The sequence below is a fragment of the Nipponia nippon genome, unplaced genomic scaffold (assembly GCF_047370975.1).
Source record: "Nipponia nippon isolate SJK-2023a ecotype South Korea unplaced genomic scaffold, ASM4737097v1 scaffold_32, whole genome shotgun sequence".
Classification (NCBI taxonomy): Eukaryota; Metazoa; Chordata; class Aves; order Pelecaniformes; family Threskiornithidae; genus Nipponia; species Nipponia nippon.
In genome coordinates, this window is record NW_028262350.1 from 3,636,753 (window position 1) to 3,653,968 (window position 17,216).

Below are 17,216 nucleotides of genomic sequence, written 5' to 3' on the forward strand. Positions count from 1 at the left end.
CTTCCCTCGCTGCCCACCCGACCTGCGGGTGGGCATCCCGCGCCCCACGGCCCCGGCCGCATCCTGCTTCATCCCTACCTGGCCCCGGCACAGCCTTCTGGCCAGCAAACCCATCGCCATGTGGCTCGCACATGTGTTCCCGCGTCTCCGTGCTGGAGAACAAACTGCAGCTTTGGCTTCGGTTTAATCTTATTGAAAGGCACGGCTGTGAATGAGGGACTTTCCTTAAAGCCCTTCCCGGCTGCCGGTCAGAGCAGCGCAAGCCGGCCGGGAACAGCCGACCTCATGTGCCTCGGGAGGTCGATAATTTGCTTTTCAAGAGAAAATCCAGCTGAGCTGCCCTCAGCCCCGGGCGCTTTGCTGCCCGGAGGGGATGATGTGACCCCCGGGAGGAGCCCATGGGGCCGTCAGGAGCTGGGGGGGCTCGAATGGCTGCGGTGGTGGGAAAGGCTGGACCGAGCATCGCTACGAGGAACCCCAAAAGCACCTGCAGAGCCCGGAGGGGCAAGGAAACACCTGGCATTGGCAGGACACGAGGTTGAATCCACTGTGCAACGGACAAAGTGGGAGAGGGAAGGCATCTCTCCTCCGCCACGGGAGCTGCCCCGGGGGCCAGTGACAGCGTTTCTGGGCCATTTCCAGCCACCTTCCCTTACCAAAGCCACCAGAAAACCCACTTCATTTTTCCAGTGAACCCCACAAAGAGCATTCCTGGCACTGGCGCACCAAGGCAGGGGCCTCGCCGGGACGAGGGACAGGCCGTGGCATTTCCAGCTTCCATCACCCTGGGGTCTGGGCTGGGCAGGATGCCAGGCAGAGTCATCCTGCGAGGAGCTGGAAGCACTGGGGCAGAGGAGAGCAGCATGCAGGGAGCAGGGAGATTTTCAGGGGCCAAAGGACGTCAATATGGGGGATTTTTACTGCCAAGGGTGGATTTACTAAGAGGAACGGGCAGCCACTGCTATGGACATTGCAGCATCGCCTGCCTGCTCCCCACTGGGGGCTTCTCCGTGTCACCTGGATGGCTGTGACAGCCCTTGGGGTCTGGGTCCTGGGGGTGCCAGCAATCCAGGCACCCGTGGGACGCTGGCCCTTGTCCCACGCAGCCAGAGGAGGTCTGGTCACCCCATCCCAGCCACAGCCGCTGACCTGCCCAGAGCCTCTTGACGGGGCTGCAATATCCTTAACGAACCCATCATGCAGACGGTGACTGGTGGAGGGACGGAGCGAGGCGTGCAGGGACAGACAGACAGACAGATGGACATGGGCATTTGAGGGGATGGAGAGAGATGGATGGAGAGCAGAGGAGGGTGCATGGAGATGGATGGGCGTGAATAATTGAGGGGCTGGAGAGAGCTGGGCAGCGACCGAGGGCACCCCAAGAGCACTTCGTGGGAGGGCAGCGGGGGCTGGGGGGGTCCGGGCTTTGTGTGCCGGCGGAGGAGGGTGCTGGCTCGGCCAGCATCGCCGTGATGCTCCGGGGGCGGAGAGGAGGAGGAGGAGGAGGAGGAGGAGGGACTTGCAGCCTTTTTCTGGCTGCCGCCGAGCCGGTGGGCGGCAGAGGGAGGGCAGCCCGGCCGCGCACCGGCTCTCGGGGGGGTGACCGGCCCCGCCGCCCCTGCGCACCATGGCCGGGCTCCTGCCGCTGCTCCTGCTCCTGCTGCCGGCGGTGAGTGCGGGGGGCAGCAGCCGGGGGGCGGGCGGGGAGCGCAGAGGGTCCCCGGGCTACCGGGTCCGGGAGGCACCAGGCAGGGGTAGGACGGTGGCTCCCGGGGGTCCCGGGATGGAGGCTCCCGAGGCACCACACAGGGGTATTTGGAGGCTCCCGGGGGTCCCGGGCTGGCAGACACGGGGGGTCCCAGGCGTACCGGGATGGAGAGCGCTGAGGGTACAGGGCGGGAGGTCCCGGGGGTACGCGGCAGGCAGCCGTGGGGCTGGAGCACCCCGGGAGCAGCAGGGCTGGAGGGGGGGAGCCGGGCGGGGGGCCCGGGGGTGCCAGGCAGAGCGCTTCTGGGGGCAGAGGGAGGGGGCCCGGGGGGTGATGGGGGACCCACAGGGATGGCTTGTGCAGCCCCTCTGATCCCCCTGCACCGAGCTCTGTCATCCCTTTGACTTAGGAAAAAGGATGACAGCTCCCACTCAATAGGGGAGGAGAGTGGGGGAGAAGCCACCAACACCCCCAGTGCCCTCATCCCCTGCCATCCCACATCCCCCAAATCTCCCTTAGACCTTCCCAGCTCCACACTCGCTGCCCAGAGTGAAGGGTGAGACCCTCTGCCCCCCGGGGTGAGCCCCCGGGACGGGCACAGCCTCGACATGTGCCGGAGACAGAACTTCAGGGCATGGGGGGCCAGGGAAGAGGGAAACGCCCGGAGCAGGGATGGACCCACCTACCTGGGGCAGAAACAGGGCTTTTGTTGGAGGATTTGACGGGTGTCCCAGAGCTTTCCTTAGGCAGCAGGACACCTTTCAGGCAGGATATTAAAGCTGGTGCTTTAGCAGTTTCATGCAGAGACCGAGGCTCCGTGCCGGAGGGTCTCCTTCCCCTGTACACCCGCGGTGCCGAGCACGGGATCAGGCTGGCCAAGCTCCCTGGGAACGCTCACGGCAGCGGGCGGGTGGCAGGAAAGGCAAAAGCTGTCCCAGCCATATGGATTCAAATGATTTCAGCCCAGGGAATTACCCGTCTTGGGCAGCCCCCCGCCTGCTGCAGCGGGGCCAGGCGTCAGTGTCCCCTGAATCTCCGCAGCAGCCTCCCCAGGTCAGGGCTGAGCCCAGCCCTCGCCAGCCGTGGCACCCACTGTCCTGGGGCTGGATCTGCCCCCCGGGATTACACCTGCCGAGCCGGGGGGGACTGGGGGTGTGCACGGGGGGAGCCCAGCTGCTCCGCTGAGCCCTCACCCCAGCAGGTCCAGATGTGCACCCACAGCTGTGGCCGCAGCCCGGGGGCCACCCCAAACCCTGGGCACCCAGAGTTCGTTGCCCTTTACCTGTGCTGCTTGGCCGGTAGCTCCGTGTGGGAAGAGGCAGAGCCCTCCCAGTCCTGCCGTGCCAAGGGCTGGCCGGATCCGCAGACCTCAGACGTGGCTTTCTCTGCTGCCCAAAGTTTGGGGATTGCTCGGAGCCAGGGGTTTGGCCTTTCCTAGACAGGGTGCTTCACCAAGAAAGGCAGAGCCTGTCTGTCAGGCTCGCGGGCGGTTCGGATCCAGGCTTGCCGCTGGGCCCATCTCCAGCCATAGCATCCCCTCCCTTCCCCGCTCCGGTGAGAAGCGATTTTTCTGTGCCAGGGCTCCGGAGGTAATGGTGCCGCGCCAAACTCCCACTCCCCATAGCTCCCTCCGAGGCCATCTCCTCAACCGGCGGCATCTGCTAGGACACAAAAACCCACTGACACAACTCCGAAAACAATTAAAAGCTTACAGAGGTGTTGCTCGCACCCTATGTCCGTGCCCCCCTCCTTGGTCCAGCTGTCAAAATGCTTTATGGTGTTAATACCTGTGGCTTTGTCAACAGGAGTTGTGTTAATAACATGCACATTTCAGCAGGCTAATGCAGACCATGTGCCCCTCTTATAAGTGTGTTAATCTTTATGGGGCTTTCGGTGCTCGAGATGGAGAACTGAAAGGGAAATGCAGGCAGGGCAGGGGGGTGCAGCACCTGGGACTGGAAGTTGCATTTTCTACAGTATTTCGGAGTGCGGGGAGGGAACCTGGCGGGGGGGGGGGAGGCATTGGCTACTCCTGGCAGCCCTACAGAGCGGGGACATGTGGCCAGAGGGGGTCCCTGGGGACAGCCGATGGGGGTCCGGATTTCGCATGGAGGAAGCGGCGTTGCGGGGTCCCATCCCCACGGGTGCACGGAGCCGCTCGCAGCTGCCTGCGGTGTGGGAGAGCTGGCCGCTGCCGGCCCCAGCTGCGCTGCCCCAGCCTTCCCAGCACTATTTATAGCCAGGCTTGTTCGGCTGCTCCCCCAGCCCCGCTCACGGCTGCTGCTGCTGCAGCCACGGGGAGGTGGGAGGGGGCAAACCCCCGCCCAAGCAGGGGGGACGCACTGCAAGTCGGGGCTGCAGGGGATGGAGCAGCGGGGTGAGCTCCAACCAGGTTTGCTTGCAAAGCCCCACCAGCTGGATCTGTCCCCCCAGGAGAGGGGACAAGCCCCTTCCTCACCCCCAAACCCATTTCTCAGCTGTCATTCGGGGGTGCTGGGAAGCCCCCCCACCCCACACCAAGCCCTCCTGCCTGCACAGCTGGGGCCTAGCGCCGGAGCGGAGCGGGCTGCCAGCCTGGGCTGGCGAAGCAGCGCCAGGGAGGAGAGCACATGCTTTCAAGCGCAGGGTAATTGGAGCACTTTGTCATTCAGATGCCTATAATTGGCGCTCCATTGTCTCAGCCGGGCCGGAAGCTGCCGGATGATGCACAGCGAGTCCATAACGCCGCATTGTGCAAGGAGGTGGCCAACTGGCTGACGAGGCATCCAGATGCACGGGGAGGGGAGCTCCTCCAAGCGTTAGCTGAATTTCTTCCCCAAAAATCAGGCTTAGTTGGATGGCAAAAGGATGGTCCAGCCCCGGAACACGTCCGCCTGTGAGCAGAGGGAGCAAAAGGAGCCCTGGCAGAGCTCAGATCACTGTGAGCATCTCAGCAGCCCTGCACCCAGGCAGAGATGGTTCCTGCGCTGCACCGCCCTGGCCAAGAGGTGTTTTGGGGAGCAGCCATCCTGCAAATGCACCCCGCTCCCCTGGCTGCAAAGTGCATGTGCAGGGTGGCTCTGACCCCACCGCTTGTGGCATGTTTATTGCTTCCATATGTGACGACAGGTTTTATAAGCAGACACACTTACTTCCATTAGACAGTAACCTTGCTGAAGCTCTCGGTGCTCCCTTCAAAGGCTTTGTTTCCATCAGGGGATCTGATTTCTGATCCCCATGTGCAGCAGAAGCGCTGTGCAGAGCTGCCACCCAAGCTCTCCAAACCCTCCATCGGGGCCGGCAGGTCTCCCCACCACCAACCCATAGGCAATGCCCTGCCTTCCCCCAGGGTGGGAAGGGCTGAACCCTTCAGGATGGTAAAGCATCCTTAGAGGACACAACTCAGGTGACAGACAAGGGCAAATAATGCTGTACACCCACAGAAAAGCCCACATGCCCCCCCAGATACCCACCAGCCCTGACTGTGGAGACGTGGCCTTTCCTGACCTCCCTCCAGCAGCAGCAGCACTTGGCAGGGGCTTTCTTGATGAGGGAGTTTTGCATAGGAAAGTGATTTCTCCCAAGACCCATATTTCATATGTGAGCCCCCTTTAGCCCCGACATTGGATGCCCACCCCAGAGTGGGACCCCACCTGGATGGGACACAGTTCGCCTGCCCTTGCAGGTGGGTCCCATAACAAGGGTCACCCCCCAGCTCTGTTTTCTCCCCCAGGGACCCACCTGGGGCTCCAAGGACAAGTGCCCCACCAAGATGTACACGACAAGCGGGGAGTGCTGCAAAGCCTGCAACCTGGGAGAAGGGGTGGTGCAGCCCTGCGGGGTCAACCAGACCGTCTGCGAGCCCTGCCTGGACAGTGAGTACCCGCTCCCCTCCGCGAAGCACCGCAAAGGGGCTGGCACGGGGTATGGGGGGGCTTCGGGAACCAGGAGTGTCAGCAGGCACTTGGGTCTCCCCATGTGCATCCTCTTTCCCTCCTGGAAGTGTTGACTGGGCACAATTTGTGCTGTTTGCTTCGATCTTTCCATGCACAGCCCCTGCACAGATCAGCTCTGCCCTGCACGCAGCCTTGCCAGGCACCCGTCTCTGCACTGACACCAGGGTTACTGCCAGCATTTCCCCAGAGCATCTGCCCTGCAAATCCCAGCCACCGATGCAACATCTCCCCCTGTTTTGGGACCCGTTGGTGCCAGGCACCTTTGCAGATCCCCCTTCCAGCACTGTTCCCCCCCCCCCGATGGCTCCCTGGCTACTGGCTCGTGGCCAGCGTTTGCCTCTGGGACGTTCCCCTCCCCACACTGACTGTGCATTGGTCTCGGATCCAGCCACGGGGATGTCTCCCAATGAGCCACCTGTATTATTTTTTCTTAAACCTTGTAAAGACTGCAAAATAAAAGCAAGTTTGAGAGGGGAGAAGCAAATCACATCGGTCCCCAAGAGAGAGGGGAACAGTTTTCTCCTGGCCAGCTCCAGGCGCATTGCCTTTGTCAAATGCTTCATAAATGTCGGTCGGAGATGTGTGCTGGAGACCTGCTTAAATGCTTACAGATGAAGTGGTCCAACTATTACTGTTTAAACAATGCCATGATAGGCATAAGCAATCTGCCCTTCAAATTTACTGCTGCAAACCCTTTGAAGGCCTAAGGACAAGTATTTGTAGGAAAAGCTGTGCCAGCCAAGCTCAGATTGCTCCAGGGATGTGCTTTGAGAGGGGGAAGGGACAGGGTATAGCTGCGGAGGAGCAGAAAGGAGGCAAAGTCCGGGGCCGGGGAGGGAGAGGAGGGAGAAGCAGTCTAAGCAGAGCAGCGCCAGCATGGAGCAGGGGATGGAACAGTGTCAGGGCAGTGCTAAAAATACCTCTGCTTTCCTGCAAAATCGATGAACAGTGCTTACCCTCCCAGCGCCTGGCTGCAGGGGCTGAATCCCACTGGCTGCAGCCTGGGGGCTGCTGTGCAGGGTAACCCTGCCAGGCTCAGACCCATCTTGCTGCGAGCTGCCAGGGCATCCGCTGTGCCATCCATCCCCATGAGCCCTTCCTGCAGGGAACGTGGCCGGGGTGTCAGGCTCCAGCTCCTGGGTGTGCAGGGCTGTAAATCCGGAGCATTGCTTTACATTCCTCGGGATGCTCGGATGAGCCAGCTTCCCGTAACATCCTGCACTTCCAGGCTAGCAGATGGCTTGTCTCCCTGATTTTTCTGGGAACTGAGGAGATAAAGAGAATTTCCACCCTCCCTAGAGGACATGGAGGTTATGGAGAGACCCAGACCGTGACCTTGGGTGCAGTGCTGGAAGCCCATGCATCAGCTGGGGTGCGGGTGCAAGTGCCATTGCTCTGGTTTGCATCCCAGCTCCTCCTGGCCAGCCCCACGCATTTGCATTTTTGCAGGGAGGTTAACATCAGGCAGCAGCTCTGTCGGGTCAGGGAGCTGAGCTGGAAAGTACCAGGACAAAAGGGTCTGGCCCCTTCGTCCCTGTGGGGATGCGAGCAGCCAGGAGCAAACACTGCAGCCCCAAGGCCTCCCAGCATCACACACAGGCTGAGAGCAAAGCCCCAGGGCAGCACTTTGTGCCTTGCTTGGCTTTGCTGCTGAGGGGCCAGCACAGCTGAGTGCTCCTGGCCTCCAGGCAGCTGCTCTGGGACTGCCAGTTCCCCTCTCCATGCCTCAGTTTCCCCTACAGCCCTCCACTTGCCTCCCAGTCCAGCATCTCCCAGCCCTGCTGCCCCTGGCTCAGGGGTATCTATCTCCTATGTTGGATCCCACTCGCTTACCCAGCTGCACAGTGCACGCCCCAGGGCAGGATCAGGCAATTATCATAAGAAGCAGCACCGAGGGGGCAACCCACCCCCTCGCTGCCTCAAAGAGGGGACCAACAGACAAGCTAAAGAACCCCAACCAAGGCAAAACCCCTCCAAACCCTCCTGCTTTATACCCCCAGCCTTGCCCCAGCTGTAGCCTTTCGTTCATTCATTAATGGCAGCATGGGCTCATCCCCAGAAGCTCGTCAGCTGGGAGCTGCTGGGTGGGGGTGACCATGGGGTAACTCATGGGTGCAGGTGCTGCAAGGGGGCAAATGCTCCCCCCAGCTCTTCTCTGACCCCTGAGCGGGATTTTGAAGTGGGAGAGGAGGAGACCTGCAAACCCCATCGTCAACCCTTGCTGGGATGGGGAGAGCGTCCCTTTGGACCTGGGCTCATGGCGGATCCTGCTGCCGCAGGCGCTGGGCAGGTGCAGGCAGCCCCGGTCCCGGCAAAGTGCCCTGCCTGCCAAGCGTGAGCCGGCGGGGAGGAATGCGGGCACGGCCCTGGGCTGCCGAGATCCCCGCCTCCACCCCGGGCTGCCTCCGAGCTCTCGCCTTGGATTTCTTCCTGATTCACCAGCCGAATTGTTTTGCAAAAATTTGCTACAACCAAAGCACCACTCCTGCCAAAACCCATGGGGCCGGAGGGGCCAGAGGAGATGGTCCCTGTGTTAGCCCAAATGGCCACTTGCTTTTTTTTATTATAATTTTCCTTCTCCCCCCTCTTGCCAGCCACCCCTGATTGCTGCCTCATGATTTATTTATCCTCCTCGCCAGCCTCCATCGCTGCGGGCGGGAGGGAGGGGGCCCTGTTTGAATCTCAGCTGTAATTGCTCAGCTCAGATACCTTGCTGCCACTGAAAATGTGCCCACTCAGCCGTATGCCTTTCCTGGCCACTTCCCCACTCTAATGGTGCCTATCAATAATTCAGAATAATGCAAAGGATGAGCCCAGGTTAATGGGAGCTGCGCACGCTGGCGGATGACCCGGTGCTGCTCTGGCTCTGCTCACTCGGCCGGGCAGCGGGGCAGGGGCTGCTTGCCCACCCCGGGGCAGAGCCAAGGCAGCAGCTCAGGGCTGGCAGTGGTGGAGCGGGTTCATCCCCAGGGTCCTGCAGTTCCAGGGAGGGCACAGGGCCAGCCCTGAGAGAGGAGCAGGACACTCAGACACAGGCACAGGGCGGGGGGAGATGTTGGGGGGTGGAAATGTCATGGCTGCCACTGCTCAGGGTTCACCGTGGTTCACCTCTAACCCTGCCCATCACCAGGGTTTCGGGGCTCTTCATTCCCCTCTACCTTGAAAGCAGACAAAAATTAAGCACCTGAACAGCTCTGCCCTGAGCCTGTCCATGGCTCGGTCTCCCCTTGGCCGCCCAGGGAAGCTAGAGGCCACTGAGGGTGGGAATTACCGTCTCCCACAATCATTCTCGGGAGACAGGCAGGTAATTAAAGATTAGCACCTGGCTGAATTGACTTCCCGAGGAGCAGGGCTAGCAGAGATCTCCCTGACACCTTCTCCATCAAGAAGGCTTGGCTTTCCCTGGGTGTTTTGGATGAGGGAAGACAGGGCGTTGTGGCACCATGGGCTCCGGGGGGATCGACGGGAGGCAGCCAACGCAGGGACAGCAGCTGTGCCCTCCAGGACGGGAGCTGACCCATCTTCCAGGGCTAAAAATATCTTCAAACACCTTTGGGAGCGGGCAGGGGGAGGGAGAGGGCACGGGGGCGGCTTGCCGGGCTACGGGAGGAGGATTGATTTCCCCGGCAGAGTCAGTCCTGCAGGATGAAACCGGAGAGCAAGAAGGCTCGGGGTCAGAGGAGAGTCAGCAATTAGTGTTGTAATCTCCTGTTCACATCACGCCCCGCGTCGGGGACACGCGGCCGAGGAGGGGGGCACAGGGTGGCGATACCCTGAGGGACCCCCTGGGCAGGATGCGAAGAAGAAAGCGTTTGGGGTGCTGGGGAGCAGCGATGGCTGGAGGATGCCCATGGGGACCATCTGGAGCTTGAAAATGGGGATTGTGCTCTGGCCAGGGGCAGGGATGCTCGCCCGGGGACACGGGCACCGAGCACTGGGATGGGCATGGTCAGGGCAGCATCCAGACCTGCCCAGGCTGCAGGAGCTCAAGGGCTGGATCCCCGCTGAGCTGGGGAATTGCTGCAGAAAGGGTGTAACTGTTAATGGGAAGTGGAGCCTGCAGGCTGGGGGACGCTCGGTGGTGTTGGGGGGCTGCAGGGGGGGACACCTCCCTCTGGCCTGGAGAAAAGGAAAAACAGTGAAAGGGGAGATTGTCCCTGTCAGCAGCTGCTGCACAAGCCCATCTCCCCAGCTCAGCACCATTTGGTGATGGGATGAAGCCAGCGCTGGGGAGCAAAGTGGCCACAGGGATGGGGACGCCATGCTGGGACCCTGCTCACCTCACCCTCTGTCCCCTGCCAGGTGTCACGTACTCGGACACGGTGAGCGCCGTGGAGCCATGCAAGCCCTGCACGCAGTGCGTGGGGTTGCAAAGCATGTCTGCGCCCTGCGTGGAGTCGGACGATGCCGTGTGCCGCTGCGCCTACGGCTACTACCAGGACGAGCCGAGCGGGAGCTGCAAGGAGTGCCAGGTGTGCGAGGTGGGCTTCGGCCTCATGTTCCCCTGCCAGGACTCGCAGGACACGGTCTGCGAGGAGTGTCCTGAGGGCACCTTCTCCAGTGAAGCCAACTTTGTGGACCCCTGCCTGCCCTGCACCACCTGCGAGGAGAACGAGGTGCTGGTGAAGGAGTGCACGGCCATCTCAGATGCCGAATGCAGAGGTAATGCCGCCTTTTCTGGGGAGAGCCGTTGTGGAGGAGAGAGCTGGGTTTGCCAGCTCTCCTGTAGCGCTCCTTGCCTCAGTTTCCCTTTGCACCACAGCAATGGGAAGGCAGGGGAATGTCCCTGGCTTGGAGGAGAGGACCCCGGTGTCCAGCTGAGACCCCCAGCCCTTGGGCGTTGCAGCATGCAGCTTCCTACCATGGCAGCGCTTGCCGTGAGCCCTCATCTCCCTTGCAAATCCCCAACCCCAGGGTGTGCCCAGCCCTTTCCAGCCACTTCCTTGGCCAGGCTCCTGGCAGGATGCTGCCGTGGGTGCAGGCACTCTGCCGGGTGGCTTTTGGTGTCCAGGAACAGCGAGCGGAGCCCAGAGGTTCACCAGTCTCAGATGCTGTGCTTGCCGCTGCCTGAGCCTTCATCAGGAGGGAACTTGGCAGCCGATGGGTTTCTGATGGGAATTAACTGCCCTGAAGAGCTGGGGAACAGCCGGCCTCACAGCCCAGGAGGGGTCAGTGCCCAGGGGAAGGGGGAGAGCATCATACACTGGCAGCAGCCCCCCGCCATGCCAGCCTGCACCCCACTACTGTGCACAGCCTCGCAAGGAGCGGCAGGGCTGCTTCGGCTGGGGACACCCCGGTTGCTCCTTGGCAGTAGCAGCGTGATTCCCTGCCCCGAGCCCGGCCGAGGAGAAAAGAGCTTTGTCCCGGCCGCCGCTGATTCACAGCGCGGGGGCAGCCGGCGCAGCTCCCTTGAAAGGGTCGAGTAAATGGAGCCATAAGTCAAGGAGCACAGGGCCAGCTTTGTTAGCTGGCAGCGGGGCCCCGCCGGAAACAGCCCTGACGGCCACCGAAGCGCCGCTCCAAAAGGGCAGCGGGGTCTGGCTGGGGGCCGCGTCCGGGAGGGCCAGCAGGGCGAGATGCCAGCTCCCCACCATCGCACCCGCTCCATCCTCACCGGGCCGGTGGCTGTGGCACAGCCCCATGGGGCTTGCTGCCAGTGGGCGCAGAACAGCCCCTGGAGAGGGATGGGGGGCGGTTTGGGAGGGAGCCGGCACCCAGGGGAGGGAATGGGGCAGCCGCAGGTGAGAGCATTTTCCTGGGGCAAGACAAGACGTATCCGCTCGCTCCGTGGGACACGCCTGGGTGTGGCGGGAACAGGGTCACTCCCAAACGGGGCCGGGCTGGCGGGGTAGGTGGCTGCAGACAGGGGCCAGGAAAGGGGCATATCCAGGCTCTGGTGCTGCTGGCAGCAGACAAGCCTGGCTCTGGGCGAGCTGCAGAGGCAGCTGGGTTGCCTTACACGGGTCCCGATGCAGATGTGTGGGGATGGGACTGGGATGGGGCTGGGGCTGCTTCCCTGGGCTTTGGTACCAGCGATGGGAGCCTGGGGCTCAGTCTGCAGCTTGCACATGGTGGAAAGAGCTGCCGGACTCAAGCAAACCCAGTGCTGGGAAAGAAGAGCTTACAAAGCCATGTCCATGTCCAGCCATGACCAGGCACCATCGGCCATTTGGGGCAGGGGACAGCTTCAGCTTGTCCTGGGGACCAGGGAGGCCGGTACTGTCTGGGGCCAGGGGACAAGGTGGTTTGCAAGGACAAGCCTGGGGGCAAGGGGATGGAGCAGAGCTGACACCTCCGCAAGCCCCACAGCCTTTGGAAGAAGATCCCTGCAGAGATCATTGTCCTTTCACCAATTCATCTGCCACAGCCCTTTACAAGGCATGGCTGGCTGCATGACTAATTACTCTCATTTCTTTTCCCCTCCTGCCTGGCAGACCTCCACCCTCGCTGGACAACATACACACCATCTCTAGTGGGCTCCGACAGCCCCGAGCCCATCACCAGGGACCCCTTCAACACCGAAGTGATGCCCAGCACCCTGGCAGACACTGTCACCACCGTCATGGGCAGCTCGCAGCCCGTTGTGAGCCGCGGCACCGCTGACAACCTCATCCCCGTCTACTGCTCCATCCTGGCAGCCGTGGTGGTGGGACTGGTGGCCTACATCGCTTTCAAAAGGTGGGGGACCAAGGCAGCACTGTGGGGTTGTGGCAAAGGATTTGGGCAGTGGGAAACAGGCTGTGCCCCCCTTCGGAGGTCCCTCAGCCAGAGCTGTCACCAACAAGGGAGGGGAGGGGACCAGGCTGGGTGGGTGGGAGCCGGATTTCCAAAAATGTGTGAGAAATCAGGTGGTTAAGGGAGATGGCAGCAGGGTGGGGGAGCCCTCATCGCAACCCCTCCCCCCCCCCCAGCCCTTGCTCATTCTGGCACGCTGTGGGCAGCCGTCACGGCCGATCACGCTCAGCGGCTCATCCCTGGCTCGCTGGGTTTGCACCTGGCCTTGGGCAGGCCGGGGCCAGCTCAGCGGCTCCCTGGGCAACCCGGGCTGGAGGCACCCCCAGGGTGGGGGGGACCCGCAGGCGGCCCTGGGACCCCCGCGAGCCCCGGCAGTGCAACTGCATTTTTGCAGTAGATCCATGCAGAAGGGAGCCCTGCCCTGCTCCCTCGCAAAGCTCAGGGGCTCGGCACCCACTTGGCAGCTGCAAATGCTGATTTAAACTGACCTGGCCGCCGTCCTGGAGAGGTTGAGGCTGCAGGAGAAATGCTTCTCCCTGGGAGAAGTGGTCTCAAGAAATGGGAACAAAGCAACAAACCGGCTCCCAGCCTGGGGGACGTTGCCACCGACTGTCACCTCCCTGCTCCTCTCCCTGCAGGTGGAACAACTGCAAACAGAACAAGCAAGGGGCCAACAACCGCCCGGTGAACCAGACGCCTTCTCCAGAGGGGGAGAAGTTGCACAGCGACAGCGGCATCTCGGTGGACAGCCAGAGCCTGCACGACCAGCAGCCGCCAAGCCAGAGCACCCAGGGGCCAGGTAGGGCGAACCGGGTGCTGCAGGGTGGGCAAGGGCAGCCTGGGGATGGGCCTAACACCGCTTCATCCTTCCCAGCGCCAAAGGGAGATGGGAACCTCTACGCCAACCTGCCGCCCAGCAAGCAGGAGGAGGTGGAGAAGCTGCTGAGCAGCTCCGCGGAGGAGACGTGGAGGCAGCTGGCCGGGGAGCTGGGCTACAAAGAGGACCTCATAGACTCCTTCACCCGGGAGGAATCGCCTGCCCGGGCTCTCCTGGCCGACTGGTCCTCCAAGGAGACGGCCACCCTTGCCGCCCTGCTCGCTGCCCTGCGCAAGATCCAGCGCGGGGACATCGCCGAGAGCTTGTACAGCGAGTCCACCGCCACCTCTCCCGTCTGAAGGGTGGCCTGGGGTGGCTGTGTGGGGTCCCCTTCCCCCTTCGCCCCCTCACCTCTTCTCTCCCCGGCACTTAGAGCCCCGGAGAGGAGGGTGGGAAGGAAGTGGGGGCTCCCCACGCCCCCCCAGTTTATGGTCCTGTATGCACTGAGCTCCTGTTTTCGGTATCGCCCCCTCCCATCGCCGCCTTCCCCCGGCAGCCCATAAGCAGTCAGGTGCAGGGCTCAGTCCTGCTCAATGCCCAAAGCCCGTCTGCTGCCGGAGCATCCTCTGCAACCCTGTGAGGCTGGACGGACGGATGTAGGAATGAGCACCGCGCTCTCAGCCCTCTCCTCTCTCCCCTTCCAGGCACTTCTCCTTCCTCCCTGGGGCTCCAGTTCTCTTTCTCCTGCCCTTCCTCCTTGGCCCACCCTGCCACTGTCTCCGGCTCCCCTCCAACCCCCTGAAATCCAGCTGCTTTCCCCAAACTGCCAGCAAAGGGCAGGGCTGGGATGGGCGCAGAGAGAACTGGAACTGCTGTACCGGGGTGCGGGGAGGGGTCTGGTCCTACGGCCGGGCTGCGCCATGGGAGGTGGGCTGGGGGAAAGGACTTGGCTTCCAGCAGCCCAACCTACACTGTGAAATTTGGGGGGTGCAGCTCCCACGCACGCTCCGCAGGGCTTCCAGTGTTTGGTCTCGGTGAGGAGCGGCCGGGACCACCCCAACGTCAGGGACCAGGCGTCTGGGTGCCACCGCCTCTCTGGTGTTGGAGCTCTGCGAGGGGACACACCGAAGGTCTAAAGGGCTGAAAAAAGTGCCTGCCTGTGGTGGGGACATGACGAAAGGGCTCTGCTCATCCTTCCCCTGGCACCAGCCCCGGCGTCCCCATGCTGCACTGACCCAGGAGCAAAGCCACGCTGCCGTAATTGCACTGTCCCCACTCGCCCACAGACCCAGCTGGGGCTGGCAGTCCTGACCCCTTGCTTGTAAGGGCTCCTTCTCCTCCAGCTCTGTGAAGGGGGGCTCAGAAACGCCCCTGCCCGCTCCCCTGCAGGCCCTTTGCCTCCGTCCGGGTGCGCAGCGGGTGCTGCCCACCCTTGGTGCACCAACTGCCTCCCCGGAGCATCCTCGGGTGGCCCCAGCACCTCCCTTTGATGGGACCCCACCACAACCCCGGGGAGGAGACATCACTCACCGCCTCCGTGTCTCCAGAGCTCTAAGTGCATTTTCTTGGCATATCAGCTCCCCGCCCAGCACCCAGCTCACTCATGGGTGATGCTGGAGAGCAGCCACCGGGTGGGCAAGCACCCCGTTCCCTTGGTGAGCAGCCACCGGGTGGGCAAGCACCCCGTTCCCTCGGTGAGCTGCCACCGAGCATCCAGCGCGGTCCTGGGGGATGTCCCCAACACAGCTACAGCTTCGACATCTCACTTGCCTGGAGCATCACAAGTTTTTTGCAGAGAAAGGACTGCAAGGTGAGCTGGTGCACAGCACCGGTGCTGGGTACGTCTGCACCTACAGACTTCCCCTTCGCCTCCAGATTCAGCCAGAAACTCTTTCCTGAAGGCAGAAGGTGATTTTCCTCCCCTCTTTCAGGAGATAAGCAAGACTTGTAAATAATACCGTGTTGTTTTACTAACTGCTCGATGTTTCTATGTGTGACATGGGGTGATGGTGCCCACCCTGGCCCCTCTGCTCTTCCTCACAGCCTTTCTGCCTGCAAGGCGAGCTTTCGTTTTGCAGTCGAAGCCTTCGGTCCCACCTCGTTTCTGGCCTTAAGGACTCAATGGGGAGGCAGGAAAACACGCACACCCCAAAAATCACCACAGCAGGTCCATGAGAAACTTGGGAACATGGAGGGATTTGGCTGTTCCCAGCGGAGCTGCTGGGCATCGGGAGGGAGAGCTCAGCGCTTTCTGAGGGACTGGAGCCTGCGTCAATAGGATTTGAGCACCCAGGTCCTTCAAAAGCTTTTGGGAATTTTGCCCCCTGTGCTTTGGATGATAAAGCAGCACAGGCTGAATCTGGCTCTCCAGGATTGGATATTTGATGCCTCCTGCCCTTGTGCAATGAAAGAGCAAAGATCCCTTTGGAGGAACAACTTTGGCCACTGGTTGCCCATGCCAAATCCATTGGTTAGAAACACTTGGCCTCGACAGGGCTGTGAGTCCCACGTCTGAGTCCCAACCCCCTCCCATCACTAAAATCCAAGGAAACTGCCCCAAATTTGCAACCGCACTTGCAGCGGGTGACTCTGGCTTGCAAGCCCCCAGCTGGGGTGTCCGCTCCTTGCTGACCAAACCATCCACAGGGATGCTTTTGGATGAATTTAAGTGTTGGTTATCATCAGGTTGTTTTCATCGATCCCTTTTTTTGGTGAAGCAACTCAAATACGAACTAAGGGCGACTGGAATAAAGTGCCCGGATCAAAAGGAAAACAAACTGCCCGATTCAGTCTGACAAGCCAACTTGGCCATACCTTGCCAGCTGGAAATTGCTTTTCTTCAGGACAATATTGCCATGGTCTCAGGTTTCAATTGCCATAGTAAAAGGGATTTCCTCAGGGCTGAGGAAACGGAGACAAACTCAGCATCCAAAGAGAAGCCAGGGGACGCCTCAAATCCCTGGTTGCAGGAAATAAAAATAAAATTAAAAAAAAAAAACAAGGAGGGAAAACCAAGCCAAAGTTAGTGCTCGTCGGTATGTTTTGTGTCCTTTTCTAATGTTTCTGTTGTACAAAGAATGTGTGTTTCTCCACTCACCCCTGTGTAATACCAGTGCCGATTTATTAGCAAGTTTTACGGTGAAGAAGTAGCCGTCGTAGAAGGAGTTGGGGGGTTGTGGGTGGGGTGTGAGCAGCATGAGGTGGGGGGGCGATGCACGGGGGTGGCGGGCTGCTGTGCCGGCCGGGTGGGGAGCTGTCCTTGTGTATCCATCGGGTGCCAATAAAGAGCATCACTACATTGGCGTGCCGCTTGGTTTTACCCACCCCCGCGAGAAATGAGGTTTGTGAATCCATGATAGGAAAGACGGCCTCAAAGCCTTTAAGGGTGGGGTTTGTTTTTTTTTTTTCTTCTTTCTTCCCCATCTTCCTATTTTAACCTTATGAATGGCAGGAATGTAAAGACTGATCTTATCTGGTAGAGGAGGATTTCTTGGGAGCGCGTGGTGCAGACTCGGACCTCAGCCAGGAATGCGGTGTCGGGAGCTTCGCACGACTTACCCAGCTTCGTACAAGAGTTACCCAAGTGGCTGCGGTGCTGGGCAGCGTCCCAAGCATCCCCCCAGCACTGCCCACCATGCTCCCACCCCGCTCCCTGGGACGGCGCAGCCGGTGCACTCCAGGAGAGACCTTCGATGTTGGGGAAAAACAAACGAAAAAAAAGTGGGTAGCTTCCTCCTCCTGCCCCTCCGAGTTACTTCGCTGCTGCAAAAGAGCATTAAAAGACTCAAGTCCACTTATTTTGAAGCATTTGCTGCTTTGGGCACGAAGCACCTATTTCTGCACCCCAGTGCTGTTAGCAATGCTGCCCTCGGCACCCCAAGGGGCAGGATCAGCCTCGGGATCCTACACAAAACCCCCAGACCCAGGGGAGATTGATTTAGGTGGAGGAAAGTTTTTGCAACGAGTCCAGGAAGGGCTTGGAGGGCTCAGCTGCCAGGAAAACAAAGGGATACAGGGCACA

At 61.0% G+C, this 17,216-nt stretch overlaps 1 protein-coding gene across 1 annotated transcript; it reads left to right on the forward strand.

The window, feature by feature from the left end:
• Nucleotides 1-1,562: 1,562 nt before the first annotated feature.
• NGFR (nerve growth factor receptor) lies at nucleotides 1,563-16,296 on the forward strand. The gene is made up of 6 exons (XM_087770184.1): nucleotides 1,563-1,669; nucleotides 5,421-5,562; nucleotides 9,946-10,305; nucleotides 12,078-12,321; nucleotides 13,017-13,177; nucleotides 13,253-16,296. Exons 1-6 carry the CDS (start codon nucleotides 1,628-1,630, stop codon nucleotides 13,552-13,554), a joined length of 1,251 nt encoding a protein of 416 aa, XP_087626310.1. The 5' UTR covers nucleotides 1,563-1,627; the 3' UTR covers nucleotides 13,555-16,296.
• The last annotated feature ends 920 nt before the right edge of the window (nucleotides 16,297-17,216 follow it).

Excerpts from the sequence above, each read along its gene's own strand:
- NGFR (XM_087770184.1), top strand. The coding sequence starts at position 1,628 with ATGGCCGGGCTCCTGCCGCTGCTCCTGCTCCTGCTGCCGGCG. Across the intron at positions 10,306-12,077 it reads CTCAGATGCCGAATGCAGAG|ACCTCCACCCTCGCTGGACA; the intron begins GTAATGCCGCCT and ends CCTGCCTGGCAG. Across the intron at positions 13,178-13,252 it reads CCAGAGCACCCAGGGGCCAG|CGCCAAAGGGAGATGGGAAC; the intron begins GTAGGGCGAACC and ends CATCCTTCCCAG.